Source organism: Candoia aspera, chromosome 5 (genome assembly GCF_035149785.1).
Source record: "Candoia aspera isolate rCanAsp1 chromosome 5, rCanAsp1.hap2, whole genome shotgun sequence".
Lineage (NCBI taxonomy): Eukaryota > Metazoa > Chordata > Lepidosauria > Squamata > Boidae > Candoia > Candoia aspera.
This window is the reverse complement of record NC_086157.1, coordinates 97644275-97663429: the sequence shown is the minus strand read 5'-3', so window position 1 is coordinate 97663429 and position 19155 is coordinate 97644275. Positions and strand designations below refer to the sequence as shown.

At 41.3% G+C, this 19155-nt stretch overlaps 1 protein-coding gene across 2 annotated transcripts in view; it reads left to right on the top strand.

Moving 5' to 3' along the window:
* The window catches only part of ZC3H12C (zinc finger CCCH-type containing 12C), a 77886-nt gene that overhangs the window by 46690 nt on the left and 12041 nt on the right, over positions 1–19155 (top strand). For both annotated transcript variants that reach the window (XM_063305811.1, XM_063305810.1), the window contains exon 3: positions 13755–13894. In XM_063305811.1, the coding sequence (XP_063161881.1) occupies positions 13755–13894 (140 nt within the window). The remainder of the gene's footprint in view (positions 1–13754; positions 13895–19155) is intronic.

Here is a 19155-nt window from a genome sequence, read left to right as displayed (position 1 = left end):
TTCTGTGTTCCCAGTTTATATAGGGGCTTCGATAGGTCAACCAGGGGATCCCCAGAATTACCAAGGGATTGCCAAGAGATGTTACAATGAATTTCAAAGTCTCACGGTGGCTGCCCATTTGCATTGCGACAGTTCCAGTGAAATGGGTTGCCACCCTCCCCCCCCCCCCCGCCATTGAACCATCCAACTGTATGAAGATCAAAGGCTGCTGGAGGGGAAAGCTAGGCAGGTCCAAAGCAGCAACCAGATCAGGGTGAATTAAACACCTGGAACACCCAGAGTCAACTAAAGCCCAGACCTCTGCAGTTTTCATGTGGGAGCCCAATTTCACTTTTACTGCTAAAGTGGGACAGTCAGCACTCACCATAGCATCTTCGCACCCATCCTCCTCCACCTGCCTGCAGGCGCTCTTCATGGCAGGTGGCTGGCATTTCCTGCCAGCTCCTTAGAGTCGTCTTCAGCCTCTCCCGAGAAGTAGAATACTTCCTCAGCGTCAGCTGCACCCTTGGCTGCTGTCATCCGCCGCGAGGGAGGGGGCGATTTGGCCGGCGGCTTCCTCACTCGATCTCCAGCCTTGGCTTTTGGGCAATCAGCTGCTCGATGCCCTTCCTTTCTGCATCGGAGACACTGACCCCTCGCGTAGCACTGATCTCTCTCCTCATCCCAGGCTCTATAGCTTGGCCGGGCAGCAGTCGCAGCACTTCGGGGTCCCCTCATGGTGGCAGGTGGTCTTTCAGATCTTCTAGCTTGCATGAAGGTATGCTGAGCGTGCTCAGCCTTGCCTGCCAGACAGATCCATTCATACAATGACTCTGGGTCGTCTCTACACAACGCCCACCGTAGGACATCCTGGTTGAGTCCCTCCTTAAACCGTTCTATTAAGGTTGACTGAGACCAGTCGGGGATTTTCCCAGCTAGAGCCTTAAACTCTAGGGCGTAATCACCTACGGACATTTGGCCCTGGGTAAGATCCTTCAGCGCCTGCTTAGCTCTTGCCTTGGCCAGAGGATCCTCAAAATGCAGCTTTAACACCCACATGAATTCATCGAAATAATCAAGTGCAGGGGAGTCAGCATCAGTTAATTGAACATACCAGTCAGCCACTCGACCCTTCAACTTGGTGGCAATGGCAATTATCTTAGCCTCTTCAGAAGGGAAGTATGCTCCAAACTGCTTCATGTAACTTTTAGCATTAGTTAAAAAGAAAGATAACTGTTGGATCCCCATCAAACTTGACAGAAAAGTCTCTCACCCCCACTCCGGTTGGAGTGGAATCGGCAGCTACTTGAGAGGTTGGGCCCCAGGTTACACTAGGTTTTCCTCTTTGGGGTGGGGACACTGGTGATTGAGCCCTGTGGGGTGGAGATTCGTCCCAGAGCCGTCTCCAGCCCCGCTCCACTGGCAGCCAGGATGGGGGATGGTTGCAGGAAGCTGGGATCTCCTCCGCGCCTCCCCTGCCCCTCCAGTGATAGAGACAGGTTTCTTAACATGTACTCTATCGATTCTATTTTGGCTTCCACCACTCTTAGTCTCTCAGGGGTTTGAGAGCCCTCTCTCCATCGTGTGTTCGGCTTTCTCTCTCTGGACACCATAGTAGATTCTTTGTCTGGGGTTAGCGGGAACCGATACTTCCAGGACTCCCGGGACGTCTCTGGCTGGGGTTCTCCCACTTCATCCCAGGTGATCAACTCTGCGGGTGATTCACTGGGTGCCGGTTGCTCTGGTTCTCCCCCATCGTCAGATTCCTCCACCTCAGGACTGGAACTCGATTCATCCCGGAAATCTGAAGGTTCTGGGGTGAGGCTCAGTTCTCCGCTCTTGACCGTCGACTCAGGCATCAAGCTAGCCATCTCCTCAAGTCCCCCAGTTGTGAGCTTGGACTCGGCCATCGTTAACTATTTTCCCTCGCAAGAAACTAATCTTGGTAGGAGCTAACGGTACAACTTTGGTGATTCTCAGCTTTATGTAATGGTTGCCTATTCTAAAACACTATCAGACTTATGAGCAGGAATTCAAAGGTATCTGATTTATTAAAGAATAGTGTGCAGGATCACAAAGAAAGCTGAGAATGATGAAAGCGCGCCAAATTCAAACTAAAAACCCTTGGTGCAAGTGAAATCCCTCCCCCCGTAGAATCTTCTCAAGTTCACAATCCCAGGTGCTCCTAACGGTTTCTGTTGGTCTGCGGGAAAAGTCCTTGAACAGAGAACATAACCCAAACACAATCCATTGTAATGAATTCAGATACAGAGCTTGGTACAAGGTTTCACAGCAGCTCCCTCCCAAACAGAAACACACATCAGCGCCATGGCATGTGAAACATTACGATGTATAAACTACATTGAAACAGTGAACATGACACTATCGCATATAGATTCAGCCTTTCCGATATGAGAGCACAGAGGATTTCTGCTGAAGGTTGCCACCTGCTGAAAGATGCCATGGGAGGGCCCCCCAAAGTGGGCATTCTCTGTGGGAGGTGCCCTCCTGTGGAAAAGCTTCAGTAGGCTTCACCCTCATGGTCTTCTGTAAAAATGTAACTGTTCCACAAGGCCTTTGTGACTTGAGTGTTGTAGAATGCTTTATATTAATTGAAATTTTTGCAAACCATATTCTTTTATTGTCTATTCTTGTACTTTATTGTTGTTATTACATTACCTGTGACTGTTATCTGTTGTATACCACTTAGCGTCAGCTTATTCATAAATAAATAAATCATGCCCTGGAGGTGGTCTCTGGAATGGCTCAAGCATTCAACTTATGCCAAGTGATAAGTGCCAAGTGATAAGTGGCCATTCCACAGGCGGTGCCTTGGAATGGATGGCTGGGACCTGAAGATGGAGCTAGTTCTTGGCCATGGTTAAATCACTTTCCAATTAATACGCATACGAAGTATCTCTGAAAGGAGGAGACTGTAAGGAAGGTTCTCCCTATATGCTTTGTAAGTCTAGTTGCTATTCAGAGGCACTTGGAGATTTTTCCAGTGATATGGCAGGCAGTTCCTTAAGAGCCTGGTTGAGCTCTGGAATTCAAAGTTTCTGGATGTGATTGCTCCCAAGTGGCCTCTCTCTGCATGCCAATCTGAGGGGTCTCCTCGGTTTACTGAAGAGTTCAGGGAGATGAAGTGGTGGAAACAATTCCTAGAGTACCAGTGGAGTCTGTGCCTACAGAAATACAAGCTCATGTTCAGGCCAGGATTCTTTCTGCAGCACCTAGAGTTAGGGGTTGAGAAATTCTGGTCTGAAATACTGAACAGCTGTTGCTGATTAGTGTTGACAGTACTGGTCTAGAGGGACCAGAGATCTTACTTGGCTACATACGTCTCGCAAAACCAAGAAAAGGGGACATCCAAATCTCTCTTAACCACTCTCTCCCAACCTGGCTGATTTAGTCAGTCAAGAGACAAACCAAGCAAGCAGGTGGTGATCCCTCATCTTTCCACACCTTCCAGTCCATTTCTTCAAGTTCTATAAATTGAAAATAATCCAAAGGAATAAGAAAAACAATTGTCAGGTTTACCTTCTCATGACTTGCCCAACGTTGGAGTCCAAATCAAAGTGAATCCAATCAACTTACTTTGCAAAGAACAGTGAAAAATGCTTATAGCAAGCCTCCCAACTGCTCTGGGTCCCTTCCCCCATTATCTTCTTCATCTGAACAAAATATCAGATCTATACCAAATGTGCCCAGCTATTGGATTGGGGGGGGGGGTGTTCCAAGGATCAGATACCAGTTGAGACAGTTCCACGATCTTCATGGGGGACATGAAATCCTGAATTGCTTTTGACTAGGCAACCTCATTGAGGAGTTGCAATTCCCTAGGACAAGAAATCATGGGTGGCAAATGCAGTGGCAAACCAGAAATTGCTCAAGCTATGTCAGGAAGAAAGAATGATGTGTTATGGGGTGGATGATGCCCTAACAGTATTCCTGCACTGACCTGGTCCCTCAAAAGCAACAGCAAACATTGAGAATTGTCAGATTGTCAGATGGCGCTTCTAATCATTGGAGTGAAAGGAGGATCATTCCCTTTTTTCACTGTCCATTGTGCTGTTTCTTTTTGTTCCACCTTGGAAAAAGACAAAAGACATGAAAGAATAATGGAAATATGAAAGACACTTCAATTGACTATGTCAATTACAGTTCAAACATTATTTTTAAATCCCAGAAAACCCATAGAAATCAAAGAAATGCAAGTAGTCTGTCATCATCTAAGCATTCCCCAAAAGAGAATGTTATCTCTTTGTTCTTAGTGTAGAGCATTTTTAACAATAGTAATGGTTTCAAAGTAAATACAGTTCCCACTTAAAGGGGTGGGCATTGGTTTTATTAGTGTATCTGCATGCCATTTTAAAGCACAGATAATGATTTGTAATAAGTACAGAGAAAGAATAATGAAAGAAATAATAAACTGTAACGTGAGAAGAAAGAACTCATACACTTCCATTAGCTGATTTCAGTGCATCCCACATATTGAGGAACAGTGTTTTGTACTGGATAGAGAGATTCAGAGGCCTATTGCTGAAGAGAAAGGCTGTTTTCACATAGTGGCATAAATGGAAATAGAACTTTGCTTCTCTTTAATCTAGACGTTTCCTTAGAAAACAAGATTCCACTTGAATTAATTCTGTTAGGCTGACAAACCTATATGGCTTGTATATAGACAAGAAGTATGGTACTTCTCTGTTGCTACTGCGTGACACCTCAGAGAGTCCCATTCTTATCTGAGGGAGATGAGAGTTGAATGGTCTGTTTTATCTGTGAAAATGAAGGTGCACTCTTTTGTCAGAAAAAAAATAGCTATGAGCTAGGTTTTAGGGAGCAGTTACAAAGATTCAGTGTTGCACCATGAAGTTTTTTTAAAAATTGAGAATCTGGATACTGTGTGAGTTTTCTGTGAGGCAGCTTATATCATCTTCAGTTTTTTAATAGGCCTCTAAAAATATTTGTACTTCATTTTTAGAGGCTTTCTGAATGATTTCTTGAGGTAGGGAGAGGAACTTTACTTCAGTCAATGAGCAGCAAATAGCAAACCAAAATACAAGCCTCTTTGGTGTAATGGTTAAGGCATCAAGCTAGAAGCTAGGTGATTGTGAGTTCTAGTCCTGCCTTAGGCAAAGCCAGCTGGTGACCTTGGGCTATACAGCAGTGTAATATAACAGAATTTTGAGCATTCAATCTATAAAATTAATAATACTATTCTAAATAACTAGGCTGAAAAGAAATCTATTATCCTAATTTATTAAAACTAATATGTATAATAGAGAGCCATTTTGGTGTAGTGATTAAGGCACCAGGCTAGAAGCCAGGAGACTGTGAGTTCTAGTTGCACTTTAGGCATGAAGCCAGCTGGGTGACTTTGCACCAGTCTCTCTCTGTCCAGGAAGAAGGCAATGGCAAATCACTACTGAAAATGTTGCCAAGTAAAGTGCAGGGACTTGTCCAGGCAGTTGCCAGGAATCAAAACTGACTCAATGGCAGAGACACACAAAACAATGTTTATATTAAGATGTAACAAAAATACTAACAATGGAATACTTTGCAACAGTTAGTACCCAACTAATGAACTACAATACAGAATAATAAAGTAATTGATAGACATAAAATGCTAGGATACTATGCTCTCACAAATAATCATGCAGTTATTCCCTTTAACTTCAGGCAATATAACGATATTTAGCAACATTCAGAAAGACTGTATCAATCCTGTCAGACAATAGATACCAGAGATAAATTAAATCATGATGGCCTGGATAATTTGCTATTGATGATGTCAAATTAATAATTAAATGTGGACTAATATCTTTATAAAAAGGGATAGCATAGAACAGTCTTTCTTAAAGTATGGTCTTAGGATCCCTGGGAGTCCCCTAAGACCTTCTCAAGGATCCTTGAAATCAAAATCATTTCCAAGCCTATGTTGAAAAATAACACAATATTAAAATCCTATCAAACAATCGTGAGAAGCCGTAGCAGCAGTGAATGTATCAATTTTAATTTTTAATTTTTTAATTTTTAATACGGTAAATATCGATAAATATAATCCATACAAACAAAAGCTTTTTTGGGGAAAGGGGTCCTGAGAGAAAAAAGTTTAAGAAACACTGGTATAGAAGAAAATGAGCAGTGGTTTCAACATGACTGGTTCCACATAGGCAATTGCTGTTCATTGTACAGAATTTTCTTATACCTACCTACCAAGATAGCTGTAGGCAAAATGTTAGATCACACTGATATATTCCACCCATATTTGAATATTTCAGTCTGCCTCAGGTATCTAGCTGGACTAAGGTTAGTGGGTTGAGCACCCAGATACTCCTCTGTTGGCACACAGGACTAAGCTTCCTGCCTTTCTATATCTATATCTATTATTCTCTGACTTATCTTGGGTCCGGCTTGATCATAATCTAAGGTTGGTATGGCTTCCAGAGAGTAGTCACAATGATTCAACTTATGTAAGATGGAGCTTCCCATTTGCTAACAAATTTATCAGAGATAAAGGGGGCCAAACCAGTAAGGTAGAAGACTGTTTTTCACCAATTGCCAATAGTAATTTATTATAATTTGCTAGAGTAGATCCATCCAGACCTCCTCCTTAATAGAATGGTCCTGTATAGCCTCTTTAGAGCTCTATATGCCTTTCACCAAATGGTCCTGCTGTGAAATGGCCATTTAACCCATGTTGGGCCTATTTCATAATCCATTTTAGGAATAGCACTAACACCCAAGTATGCTGTATTCCCCAGTGTTCTTAAATGGAGAACAGCTGGAAAGTTATCACTATCAGGGCATATTCCAACTGTAAATTTTAGCAGATGTGAGACTAGGGTCCTTGATAATGTAACGTATTCTATCAGAGAGGGCTATATATCAGCCCAGTGTGTATACGCTGCTGGATAGTGTGTATCCAATGTGCTATTCAGAACCACAAAGTCTAAACTGTCCAAAGGTTGCATTGTACACAATCTTTGTAGGTTTGCAGTGTGGTCTTTTGATTGATGCAATAGTAGGGAATACACTGCTGTAAAATCAGCGGGGAAAGTTACTAACTTCATATAAAGCTCATTAAGTCCAATTCTCCAGTATCATATGAGCATTTGGGTACAACCCATGGAAACTGTGGGAATAATTGTTTAACTTGTACCCTGCTTCATTAATCAAAGAATGAGTACGAATGGGGGTATATATATACATGAATTAATAACAAAGTTATTAAAATTTAATACTTACATATTTCTGAAGGGGGCAATTCTAATATTTCCACCTGTAATGCTAAAGAAACAAGCAGACACCCCCCCACCCCAGTCTGCTTCCTGCATTTCCTAGGAGAGCATATAGAGAAATTATTTGTATCCCTGTCAAAAAAGGGGTCTTCGTTAATCCATATCTCCTGTAAAAGAATAATACATCCACTGATTTGGAAAGACACAGTCATTTAACTTGTTAGTCCAACCAGCAACATTCCATGATACAATTTGAGAGAGATTATGAGGGAAGGGGATTCATTATTTGATACTCTTCCTGAGTTCCTTCATTATGCCCTAAACTAAGATATTTCTGAGATTCTGAGTGCAGAAAAATCTTAACAGAGTTATAACAATGAAAGCAGCCTGCAGTGCAGTTCACTAAAGAGATGAGCAGCACATCAACCTTATTGAATATTTCAGTCTTGGGGCAATAGTAGCTTGCTCTTGAACCATGGTCAAAATGTTTGATAAGTTAGGGGATATCAGTTCTAAATTAAGATGCATATAATTCATATCCTGAATTTCAGATTTTAATATATACCCAGTATGGATGTTAGAAATATGATATAATCAACTCCAGTAACTGAAGGCTGGTCCTCTTCAAAACCTGGACCTAACTAAACTAGTCCTTTTTCTTTCCCATTTTATTGTATGATCTCTATTGAGTTCAAAGATATAAGAAGGGGGCTTAACGTATTACAGTATTTGCACCCAGCTGTAGAGGTGGGCAAAACTAATATGATCAATGATGCAGCTGCAACTCGTATGGTTTGCAACACACATCTCAATTTGTCTAATCTCTTTAGTATATCATCCTGTTCACCTCGTGGCAGATCTCCAAAGGAGTCAATTAAATCTGCTTGCAGAGGCTGTTTCATAATCTTACCACCAGTCATTATCTGCGACTGATGGTTCACAGAATTCATTCTCAAGGACACTGCTGGGACATTGTTGCCCGTTTTTTTTTTTTTTTTTTTTGCAGCTTTCCTTTTTGAATTTACAGTGGTAACAGTTTGGTGTAATGTGGTGGTGTGGTGAAATAATTTTCTCTTCGTGAAATATCCGTTTTGGAAAGATTTGAAGGGATCCTGGAAATTGCTTCATTTTGAAAAGCATAATGGGGATAGTGGGATGCTAAAACGTCAGCAGGCTTCACTTACAACCAGAGTTGCTTGGCATCCGCTCTATATATAATAAATCAGTCATATAATGATGGCAACAAAGGAATTGACTCAGTGACATATTGTTGTTGTTTATTCGTTTAGTCGCTTCCGACTCTTCGTGACTTCATGGACCAGCCCACGCCAGAGCTTCCTGTCGGTCGTCAACATCCCCAGCTCCCCCAGGGACGTGTCCGTCACCTCTAGAATATCATCCATCCATCTTGCCCTTGGTCGGCCCCTCTTCCTTTTGCCTTCCACTCTCCCTAGCATCAGCATCTTCTCCAGGGTGTCCTGTCTTCTCATGATGTGGCCAAAGTATTTCAGTTTTGCCTTTAATATCATTCCCTCAAGTGAGCAGTCTGGCTTGATTTCCTGGAGGATGGACTGGTTTGATCTTCTTGCAGTCCAAGGCACTCTCAGAATTTTCCTCCAACACCACAGTTCAAAAGCATCGATCTTCCTTCTCTCAGCCTTCCTTATGGTCCAGCTCTCGCAGCCATATGTTACTACAGGGAACACCATTGCTTTAACTATGCGGACCTTTGTTGTCAGTGTGATGTCTCTGCTCTTAACTATTTTATCGAGATTTGTCATTGCTCTTCTCCCAAGGATGAAGCGTCTTCTGATTTCCTGACTGCAGTCAGCATCTGCAGTAATCTTTGCACCTAGGAATACAAAGTCTTTCACTGCTTCTACATTTTCTCCCTCTATTTGCCAGTTATCAATCAAGCTGGTTGCCATAATCTTGGTTTTTTTGAGGTTTAGCTGCAAGCCAGCTTTTGCACTTTCTTCTTTCACCTTCATCATAAGGCTCCTCAGTTCCTCTTCACTTTCAGCCATCAAAGTGGTATCATCTGCATATCTGAGATTGTTAATGTTTCTTCCAGAGATTTTAACTCCAGCCTTGGATTCCTCAAGACCAGCTTGTCGCATGATGTGTTCTGCATACAAGTTGAATAGGTAGGGTGAGAGTATACAGCCCTGCCGTACTCCTTTCCCAATCTTAAACCAGTCCGTTGTTCCGTGGTCTGTTCTTACTGTTGCTACTTGGTTGTTATACAGATTCTTCAGGAAGCATACAAGATGACTTGGTATCCCCATACCACTAAGAACTTGCCACAATTCGTTATGGTCCACACAGTCAAAGGCTTTAGAATAGTCAATAAAACAGAAATAGATGTTTTTCTGAAACTCCCTGGCTTTTTCCATTATCCAGCGGATATTGGCAATTTGGTCTCTAGTTCCTCTGCCTTTTCTAAACCCAGCTTGTACATCTGGCAATTCTCGCTCCATGAACTGCTGAAGTCTACCTTGCAGGATCTTGAGCATTACCTTACTGGCATGTGAAATGAGTGCCACTGTTCGATAGTTTGAACATTCTTTAGTGTTTCCCTTTTTTGGTATGGGGATATAAGTTGATTTTTTCCAATCTGATGGCCATTCTTGTGTTTTCCAAATTTGCTGGCATATAGCATGCATTACCTTGACAGCATCATCTTGCAAGATTTTGAACAGTTCAGCTGGGATGCCGTCGTCTCCTGTTGCCTTGTTATTAGCAATGCTTCTTAAGGCCCACTCAACCTCACTCTTCAGGATGTCTGGCTCTAGCTCACTGACCACACCGTCAAAGCTATCCCCGATATTGTTATCCTTCCTATACAGGTCTTCTGTATATTCTTGCCACCTTTTCTTGATCTCTTCTTCTTCTGTTAGGTCCTTGCCATCTTTGTTTTTGATCATACCCATTTTTGCCTGGAATTTACCTCCAATGTTTCTAATTTTCTGGAAGAGGTCTCTTGTCCTTCCTATTCTATTGTCTTCTTCCACTTCCGCGCATTGCTTGTTTAAAAATAATTCCTTATCTCTTCTGGCTAACCTCTGGAATTTTGCATTTAATTGGGCATATCTCCCCCTATCGCTGTTGCCTTTTGCTTTCCTTCTTTCTTGGGCTACTTCTAGTGTCTCAGCAGACAGCCATTTTGCCTTCTTGGTTTTTTCTTTCTTTGGGATGTATTTTGTTGCCGCCTCCTGAACAATGCTGCCAACTTCTGTCCAGAGTTCTTCCGGGACCCTATCTACTAAGTCCAGTCCCTTAAATCGATTCTTCACCTCCACTGCATATTCCTGAGGAATATTCGTGAGCTCATATCTAGCTGATCTGTGGGTCTTCCCTAATCTCTTTAGTCTGATCCTAAATTGTGCAAGAAGAAGTTCATGGTCTGAACTACAGTCAGCTCCAGGCCTAGTTTTTACCGACTGTACAGATGTCCGCCACCTTTGGCTGCAAAGGATGTAGTCAATCTGATTTCGGTGTTGTCCATCTGGTGAAGTCCATGTGTAAAGCCGTCTCTTAGGTTGTTGGAAGAGGGTGTTTGTTATGCAGAGTGAATTGTCTTGGCAAAATTCTATCAGCCTATGTCCTGCTTCGTTTTGTTCTCCCAGGCCATACTTACCTGTAATTTGAGGTGTCATTTGACTGCCCACCTTAGCATTCCAGTCTCCTGTGATGAAAATAACATCTCTTTTAGGCGTGTTGTCCAGTAGGTGCTGCAGATCCTCATAGAACTGCTCTACTTCAGCTTCTTCAGCATTTGTGGTTGGGGCGTATATTTGGATCACTGTGATGTTAGATGGCTTGCCCTGAATTCAAATTGAGATCATTCTGTCGTTTTTGGGGTTGTATCCAAGCACTGCTTTAGCCACTTTACTATTAATTATGAAGGCTACTCCATTTCTTCTGTGGTCCTCTTGTCCACAGTAGTAGATCTGGTGGTCATTTGATGTGAAGTGGCCCATTCCAGTCCATTTCAGTTCACTGACGCCCAGAATGTCTATCTTTAATCTTGACATCTCACCAATAACTACATCCAATTTGCCCTGGCTCATAGATCTTACATTCCAGGTTCCAATGGTGTGTTGATCCTTAGAACATCGGATTCGCCGTTCACCACCAGCACCGTCGGCCGCTAGCCGTCCTTTCGGCTTTGAGCTAGCTGCGTCATCACGTCTGGGGCTAGTTGAGCTCATCCTCTGTTCCTCCCCAGTAGCATTTTGACCATCTTCTGACCTGGGGGTCTCATCTTCCGATGGTATACCGACATATCTCTGATTGTACTGATCCATTTAGTTTTCACGGCAAGAATACTGGGGTGGGTTGCCATTACCTTCCCCAGGGATCGCCTTTAGTCTGACCTCTCTGTCATGACCTTCCCGTCTTGGGTGGCCCTTCACGGTTTAGCTCATGGCATCATTGAGGTGCTCAAGCTCCAGCACCACGACAAGGTAACGATCCTTTGCGGAGCAGTGACATATAAACAGGGTTTTTTTAAATCCTCTTTGGCCCCTATTACATCTGTTATGAGTGATCAGTAGGGTGATCAAGTTATTTTGGAGTATATGAATATTCTCACTTCCATTCTCCCTGTTCCCCCAGCTGCTAGCAAAGAGCTCTTCCTGAGTTTGAGCATCGTTTTCACTTAACTGGATATTGAGGTCAGAAACTGTCTTGGTTTATAGCAGTTTGCTCATTCTAATTTTCAGAGTCTTGTATTTCAGCCAGCTCTGCTAAATTGTCTTGATAAGTCTTAGTGAATGCTATAAATGACTGTCCACCTTTCCTTTTATTGTTGATAGGTATTCAAAATTGATAGTACCATGTACAGTCAGTAAACATTGCCTGGAAATAAAGGCAGCAGTATTTTCATTGCTGAGATTCCCCTTTTGACCATCTTCTGTAAGCAATGCAGTTGCTGAACAAACAGCAGCTGCCAGCCCAGAAGGGGAGGATGAAGTAGAAGGACCCTGAAAGTCCGATTCTTCGTGGAAAGTGGAGGAAAGCTCTAATAATTATTAACTCTCTAACTCTGAAAATCTCACTTCAACACATCAAATCTATTCAATAATTGGGATGGACTCATTCTATTATTAGATTTACTTACATCTTTCATCTTTACCTTCCCCAGGAAATTGACAATTTTTTGCTGCTTTGCTGGATTGTTTACTGAATGTACTCAGGGTATTAAGTACTGAATGTACTTGGAGCTTCCTGTCTGTTGCTTCTTTCTTTTTCCCATGTTGTTGTAGTGCGAGAGAGTTGATACAATACCCAGCTATGAAGTTAAGAACTATCTTACACAATTAAGGGTGAGAAAACCACAGATTAAAAAGAATTGAAACAACTGAAAAATAGGCTCTTTAGGAAAGAATCCAAGGAGCAACTATAATAGTGTGCTTCCCCAGCACCATGTTACCTTCTCTCTCTCTTCTTGAGGTGTATCTCAGCCATAGACAAATTGAAATCCTTGTACCTCTGTCTTTTATGCAACAGTTATAGTCAGATGACAGTGTCACTCAGGTTTCAGTTAGAAAGGCTATGGATGTATTTTGCCCTGCGTTGTCTGAAATGTGGCAACCCCAGAAGCATAACTGGAACAGTGTGTGTATTGACTATAGGTTTTGAAAAATAAAGCAACATCTTTGCATCCCCAAAGCTTTAGGAAAAACATTTTCCTAAACGTTTTTCCTAAAGCTTTGAGGATGCAAAGATGTTTCTTCTTTATTTTTTTATTTTGGAGTATTGGTTTCTCTTCTCTTGGGATTTGAATATTGAGAATATACATTAATGTAAACAAAATATTGATTGAATGTTAATATTGCTTATGTTCTGCCAAAAGAGAGATGCTCCAAGCTACGTGGATTTCATGGATTCCTTTTGATTTTAAATTTGTTCAACTGTGAAGAAATTGATCTGAAATGCATGCATTCTCACAATTCTTATTTGAAGTGCTAGGAACTGTTATGAAATACATGGCTGTGTTCCAGTTTTCATGTGACAGAGATAAATTTGTTTTCAAGCAAACATTTTCAAAATCCGATCATGAACTATTTGCCTGCCATATTTTGTTAAGTAGCTTAATTTTGGTATATCTATCAGGAGGTGAGTTGCATCAATTGTATATAAATTACACTGAAAATAAATATTTTAACCATGTAGTTCTGAAAAGGTTGAAATGTGTAAAAATAAGTTACACTCCTTAAACATTAACTGGTTTAGAGTAACATGTGTCAAAGAAATGCAAAGTATAAATTTATGTATAAATAAATAATATTTTTCTATTTTTATAGGCATTTTGAATTGAAAAGTCTAGTTTCTAATTTAAGTTTCTTGTATACAGACAATTTATTATTTTATGAGAGTTTTTAAATGCCACACTTACCTTTAGTTAATTACTTTGGAGCGCTTTGTACTTATGTGGAAAGAATGCAAGTAGATGCCATTCATACGTATATGAAAAAGTGGTGGTTACAGTAATATAGTTTAGTAATTTTGGTATGTTTGTTTCAGTCATGGAAACAAAGAAGTATTCTCTTGTCGTGGGATAAAACTGGCCGTGGACTGGTTTTTGGAAAGAGGACACAAAGATGTCACAGTGTTTGTTCCGGCATGGAGAAAAGAACAGTCTCGACCAGATGCGCTCATTACAGGTATATTCTGATCAGCTTTCAGCAGCATCATTTGGGAAATCTATTTTGATGTTGCTTATTCTGAGTGAGTGAGTATTTTAAGGACTGCTTTAATTAAAACATTTTGAACTGCTCACTTCAACTAATATTAGGCAACTTGTACAGTGTTTTTGTATTGTTTAACGCTTTCTGCTGAAGAGTGGGGTCATCTGGCTAGCCATAGATATAACCAGAATACTAGATTTCAGCTCTGATTTAATTCTTTACTTTAAAAAAAGAATAAATTGGTTTCTGATTAAATTATTTAAACAAAAGGATGGTTGGCAAACTATTAAAAATACTTTTTCTTACAGGATATTCTGTCTTGAACTAAAGCACTGACTTATGCTTACCTATTTAATGGAAAAAATGATCAGTGAAAAATTGCAAATAAGGGTATATTCTCAGAAACTAATAATATCAGTACAACCTATTGCCCTTTTTTCTGAGTACAGGAACTTCTAAATTACATTAGAAATGAATCAACATATTTTTGGTACTTACTATTTTAATACTTACTTACTAATATACTGTAACTTTCATCTTCATGCAAAAATCTAAGCACTTTTGGACCCACCTAAAATATGTATTTATTCTAATATATTTGTTCTCAAAATACATATATTTAATACATGTTGATACAGAATTGCATTGCAATATGTGAAAAAATGCAAAACCCAACAGATGCCTGTATTACAATTTGTACCTTAGTTTAGGGTGATGTTTGCAGATCAGTTTAAATCAGAATTTGCAAATTCCTCTTGCCTCTCTAAATAACTTGTAGTAGATAGTATATATTCCATTGTGAGGAAGGAATGTTTTTCAGAGAAGTAAAGATGATTGTCCGTAAGAACATACTACTGCCTAGTTTGTTATATGGAAGTGAGAACTGGGTATTCAGGAGAGACATAAAAATAAATTGAATGCAATGGGAATGGGGTACTTAAGAAGTATGTATAATAAAACAAAAAAAGATAGCATCAAGGATAAATGGCTGTTGAATGTGGATTGAATACAAAAATGAGTGACAGATAAGAAAGTAGTTTAGTCAGCCAGAAAGAATGAATAAAAATTGAATCACAGAAAAATTATATGAAGGAAGATGCACTGATTGAGAGGAAGGGAAAGATTGAAAAAGTTGTCATTGGGTGGAGTTAATGACTTCCTGAAAAAGAGAGGGATGAGAGATTTAAAGAACAAAAAAATGTATGATTGGTATATAGTAGAATGTGGTAGAAGCTAGGATAGTCTACAAAGGTAGATGTGAAGTATAGTGGTGTAAACTAGGTTTAGCTACATTTCCTTCTTATCTCATGTCTTTAATTCCTTTGGCTTACTATTTCTTACTCCTTTCTGTAAAAATACTATCTTTTAATATATGTATACAAGCTGGAATTCCTTTGGGACAAGAACATGAGGTAGTGTCACTTGTGACAAATATTTATTAAGTTAATGTAATCAGGCCTATCCTTCAGCAAAGGATCGTTACCTTGTCGTGGTGCTGGAGCTTGAGCACCTCAATGATGCCATGAGCTAAACCGTGAAGGGCCACCCAAGACGGGAAGGTCATGACAGAGAGGTCAGACTAAAGGCGATCCCTGGGGAAGGTAATGGCAACCCACCTCAGTATTCTTGCCGCGAAAACTAAATGGATCAGTACAACCAGAGATATGTCGGTATACCATCGGAAGGTGAGACCCCCAGGTCGGAAGATGGTCAAAATGCTACTGGGGAGGAACAGAGGATGAGCTCAACTAGCCCCAGACGTGATGACGCAGCTAGCTCAAAGCCGAAAGGACGGCTAGCGGCCGACGGTGCTGGTGGTGAACGGCGAATCCGATGTTCTAAGGATCAACACACCATCGGAACCTGGAATGTAAGATCTATGAGCCAGGGCAAATTGGATGTGGTTATTGGTGAGATGTCAAGATTAAAGATAGACATTCTGGGCGTCAGTGAACTGAAATGGACTGGAATGGGCCACTTCACATCAAATGACCACCAGATCTACTACTGCGGACAAGAGGACCACAGAAGAAATGGAGTAGCCTTCATAATTAATCGTAAAGTGGCTAAAGCAGTGCTTGGATACAACCCAAAAAACGACAGAATGATCTCAATTTGAATTCAGGGCAAGCCATCTAACATCACAGTGATCCAAATATACGCCCCAACCACAAATGCTGAAGAAGCTGAAGTAGAGCAGTTCTATGAGGATCTGCAGCACCTACTGGACAACACGCCTAAAAGAGATGTTATTTTCATCACAGGAGACTGGAATGCTAAGGTGGGCAGTCAAATGACACCTCGAATTACAGGTAAGTAAGGCCTGGGAGAACAAAACGAAGCAGGACACAGGCTGATAGAATTTTGCCAAGACAATTCACTCTGCATAACAAACACTCTCTTCCAACAACCTAAGAGACGGCTTTATACATGGACTTCACCAGATGGACAACACCGAAATCAGATTGATTACATCCTTTGCAGCCAAAGGTGGCGGACATCTGTACAGTCGGTAAAAACAAGGCCTGGAGCTGACTGTAGTTCACATCACGAACTTCTTCTTGCACAATTTAGGATCAGACTAAAGAGATTAGGGAAGACCCACAGATCAGCTAGTTATGAGCTCACTAATATTCCTAAGGAATATGCAGTGGAGGTGAAGAATCGATTTAAGGGACTGGACTTAGTAGATAGGGTCCCGGAAGAACTCTGGACAGAAGTTGGCAGCATTGTTCAGGAGGCGGCAACAAAATACATCCCAAAGAAAGAGAAAACCAAGAAGGCAAAATGGCTGTCTGCTGAGACACTAGAAGTAGCCCAAGAAAGAAGGAAAGCAAAAGGCAACAGTGATAGGGGGAGATATGCCCAATTAAATGCAAAATTCCAGAGGTTAGCCAGAAGAGATAAGGAATTATTTTTAAACAAGCAATGCGCGGAAGTGGAAGAAGACAATAGAATAGGAAGGACAAGAGACCTCTTCCAGAAAATTAGAAACATTGGAGGTAAATTCCAGGCAAAAATGGGTATGATCAAAAACAAAGATGGCAAGGACCTAACAGAAGAAGAAGAGATCAAGAAAAGGTGGCAAGAATATACAGAAAACCTGTATAGGAAGGATAACAATATCGGGGATAGCTTTGACAGTGTGGTCGGTGAGCTAGAGCCAGACATCCTGAAGAGTGAGGTTGAGTGGGCCTTAAGAAGCATTGCTAATAACAAGGCAACAGGAGACGACGGCATCCCAGCTGAACTGTTCAAAATCTTGCAAGATGATGCTGTCAAGGTAATGCATGCTATATGCCAGCAAATTTGGAAAACACAAGAATGGCCATCAGACTGGAAAAAATCAACTTATATCCCCATACCAAAAAAGGGAAACACGAAAGAATGTTCAAACTATCGAACAGTGGCACTCATTTCACATGCCAGTAAGGTAATGCTCAAGATCCTGCAAGGTAGACTTCAGCAGTTCATGGAGCGAGAATTGCCAGATGTACAAGCTGGGTTTAGAAAAGGCAGAGGAACTAGAGACCAAATTGCCAATATCCGCTGGATAATGGAAAAAGCCAGGGAGTTTCAGAAAAACATCTATTTCTGTTTTATTGACTATTCTAAAGCCTTTGACTGTGTGGACCATAACAAATTGTGGCAAGTTCTTAGTGGTATGGGGATACCAAGTCATCTTGTATGCCTCCTGAAGAATCTGTATAACGACCAAGTAGCAACAGTAAGAACAGACCACGGAACAACAGACTGGTTTAAGATTGGGAAAGGAGTACGGCAGGGCTGTATACTCTCACCCTACCTATTCAACTTGTATGCAGAACACATCATGCGACAAGCTGGCCTTGAGGAATCCAAGGCTGGAGTTAAAATCTCTGGAAGAAACATTAACAATCTCAGATATGCAGATGATACCACTTTGATGGCTGAAAGTGAAGAGGAACTGAGGAGCCTTATGATGAAGGTGAAAGAAGAAAGTGCAAAAGCTGGCTTGCAGCTAAACCTCAAAAAAACTAAGATTATGGCAACCAGCTTGATTGATAACTGGCAAATAGAGGGAGAAAATGTAGAAGCAGTGAAAGACTTTGTATTCCTAGGTGCAAAGATTACTGCAGATGCTGACTGCAGTCAGGAAATCAGAAGACGCTTAATCCTTGGAAGAAGAGCAATGACAAATCTCGATAAAATAGTTAAGAGCAGAGACATCACACTGACAACAAAGGCCCGCATAGTTAAAGCAATGGTGTTCCCTGTAGTAACATATGGCTGTGAGAGCTGGACCATAAGGAAGGCTGAGCGAAGGAAGATCGATGCTTTTGAACTGTGGTGTTGGAGGAAAATTCTGAGAGTGCCTTGGACTGCAAGAAGATCCAACCAGTCCATCCTCCAGGAAATCAAGCCAGACTGCTCACTTGAGGGAATGATATTAAAGGCAAAACTGAAATACTTTGGCCACATCATGAGAAGACAGGACACCCTGGAGAAGATGCTGATGCTAGGGAGAGTGGAAGGCAAAAGGAAGAGGGGCCGACCAAGGGCAAGATGGATGGATGATATTCTAGAGGTGACGGACCCGTCCCTGGGGGAGCTGGGGGTGTTGACGACCGACAGGAAGCTCTGGCGTGGGCTGGTCCATGAAGTCACGAAGAGTCGGAAGCGACTAAACAAATAAACAACAACAACAAATCAGGCCTATCATGGAGCAGTCTGAAGGCCTATCTAGTGCAGCATTTTGTATTCACAGATGTATGTGAAATAATCCCTCTCAAAAGCTCCCCCCACTTTCATAGACCTGTTGGTTAGTGGAAAATGAATTAGGAGAAGGGAACTGCAATTGGGCTGCACTTGAAAGTGGGGAACAGGAATGTTCTGTTTTGCAAACTGTTTACTACTCATACAATTCTGGATCAAACTGTGTTCCATTTAGGGGCATCCACAGCAAGCTGAGATTTTTATCAAAATGATGAAATGTGCATTGTGATGTCAGTGCAAGCTCTGCCGCTTACACTGTGTGTGATATCACAACTCAAGCATCAAAATGAGAAGAGTTTGCATTACAGGTTGTCCTTGCTTAACAACCACAGTTGGGACTGGTGACTCTGTCACTAAGCAACAAGGTCATTAAGCAAAAGATCACGTGACCATGTCAGACTTACATCAGCCCCACTGCAGTTGTTAAGGGAATTACCTGCGGTCATTAAGTGTGACATCATGTGACCACAACTTGCAACTTA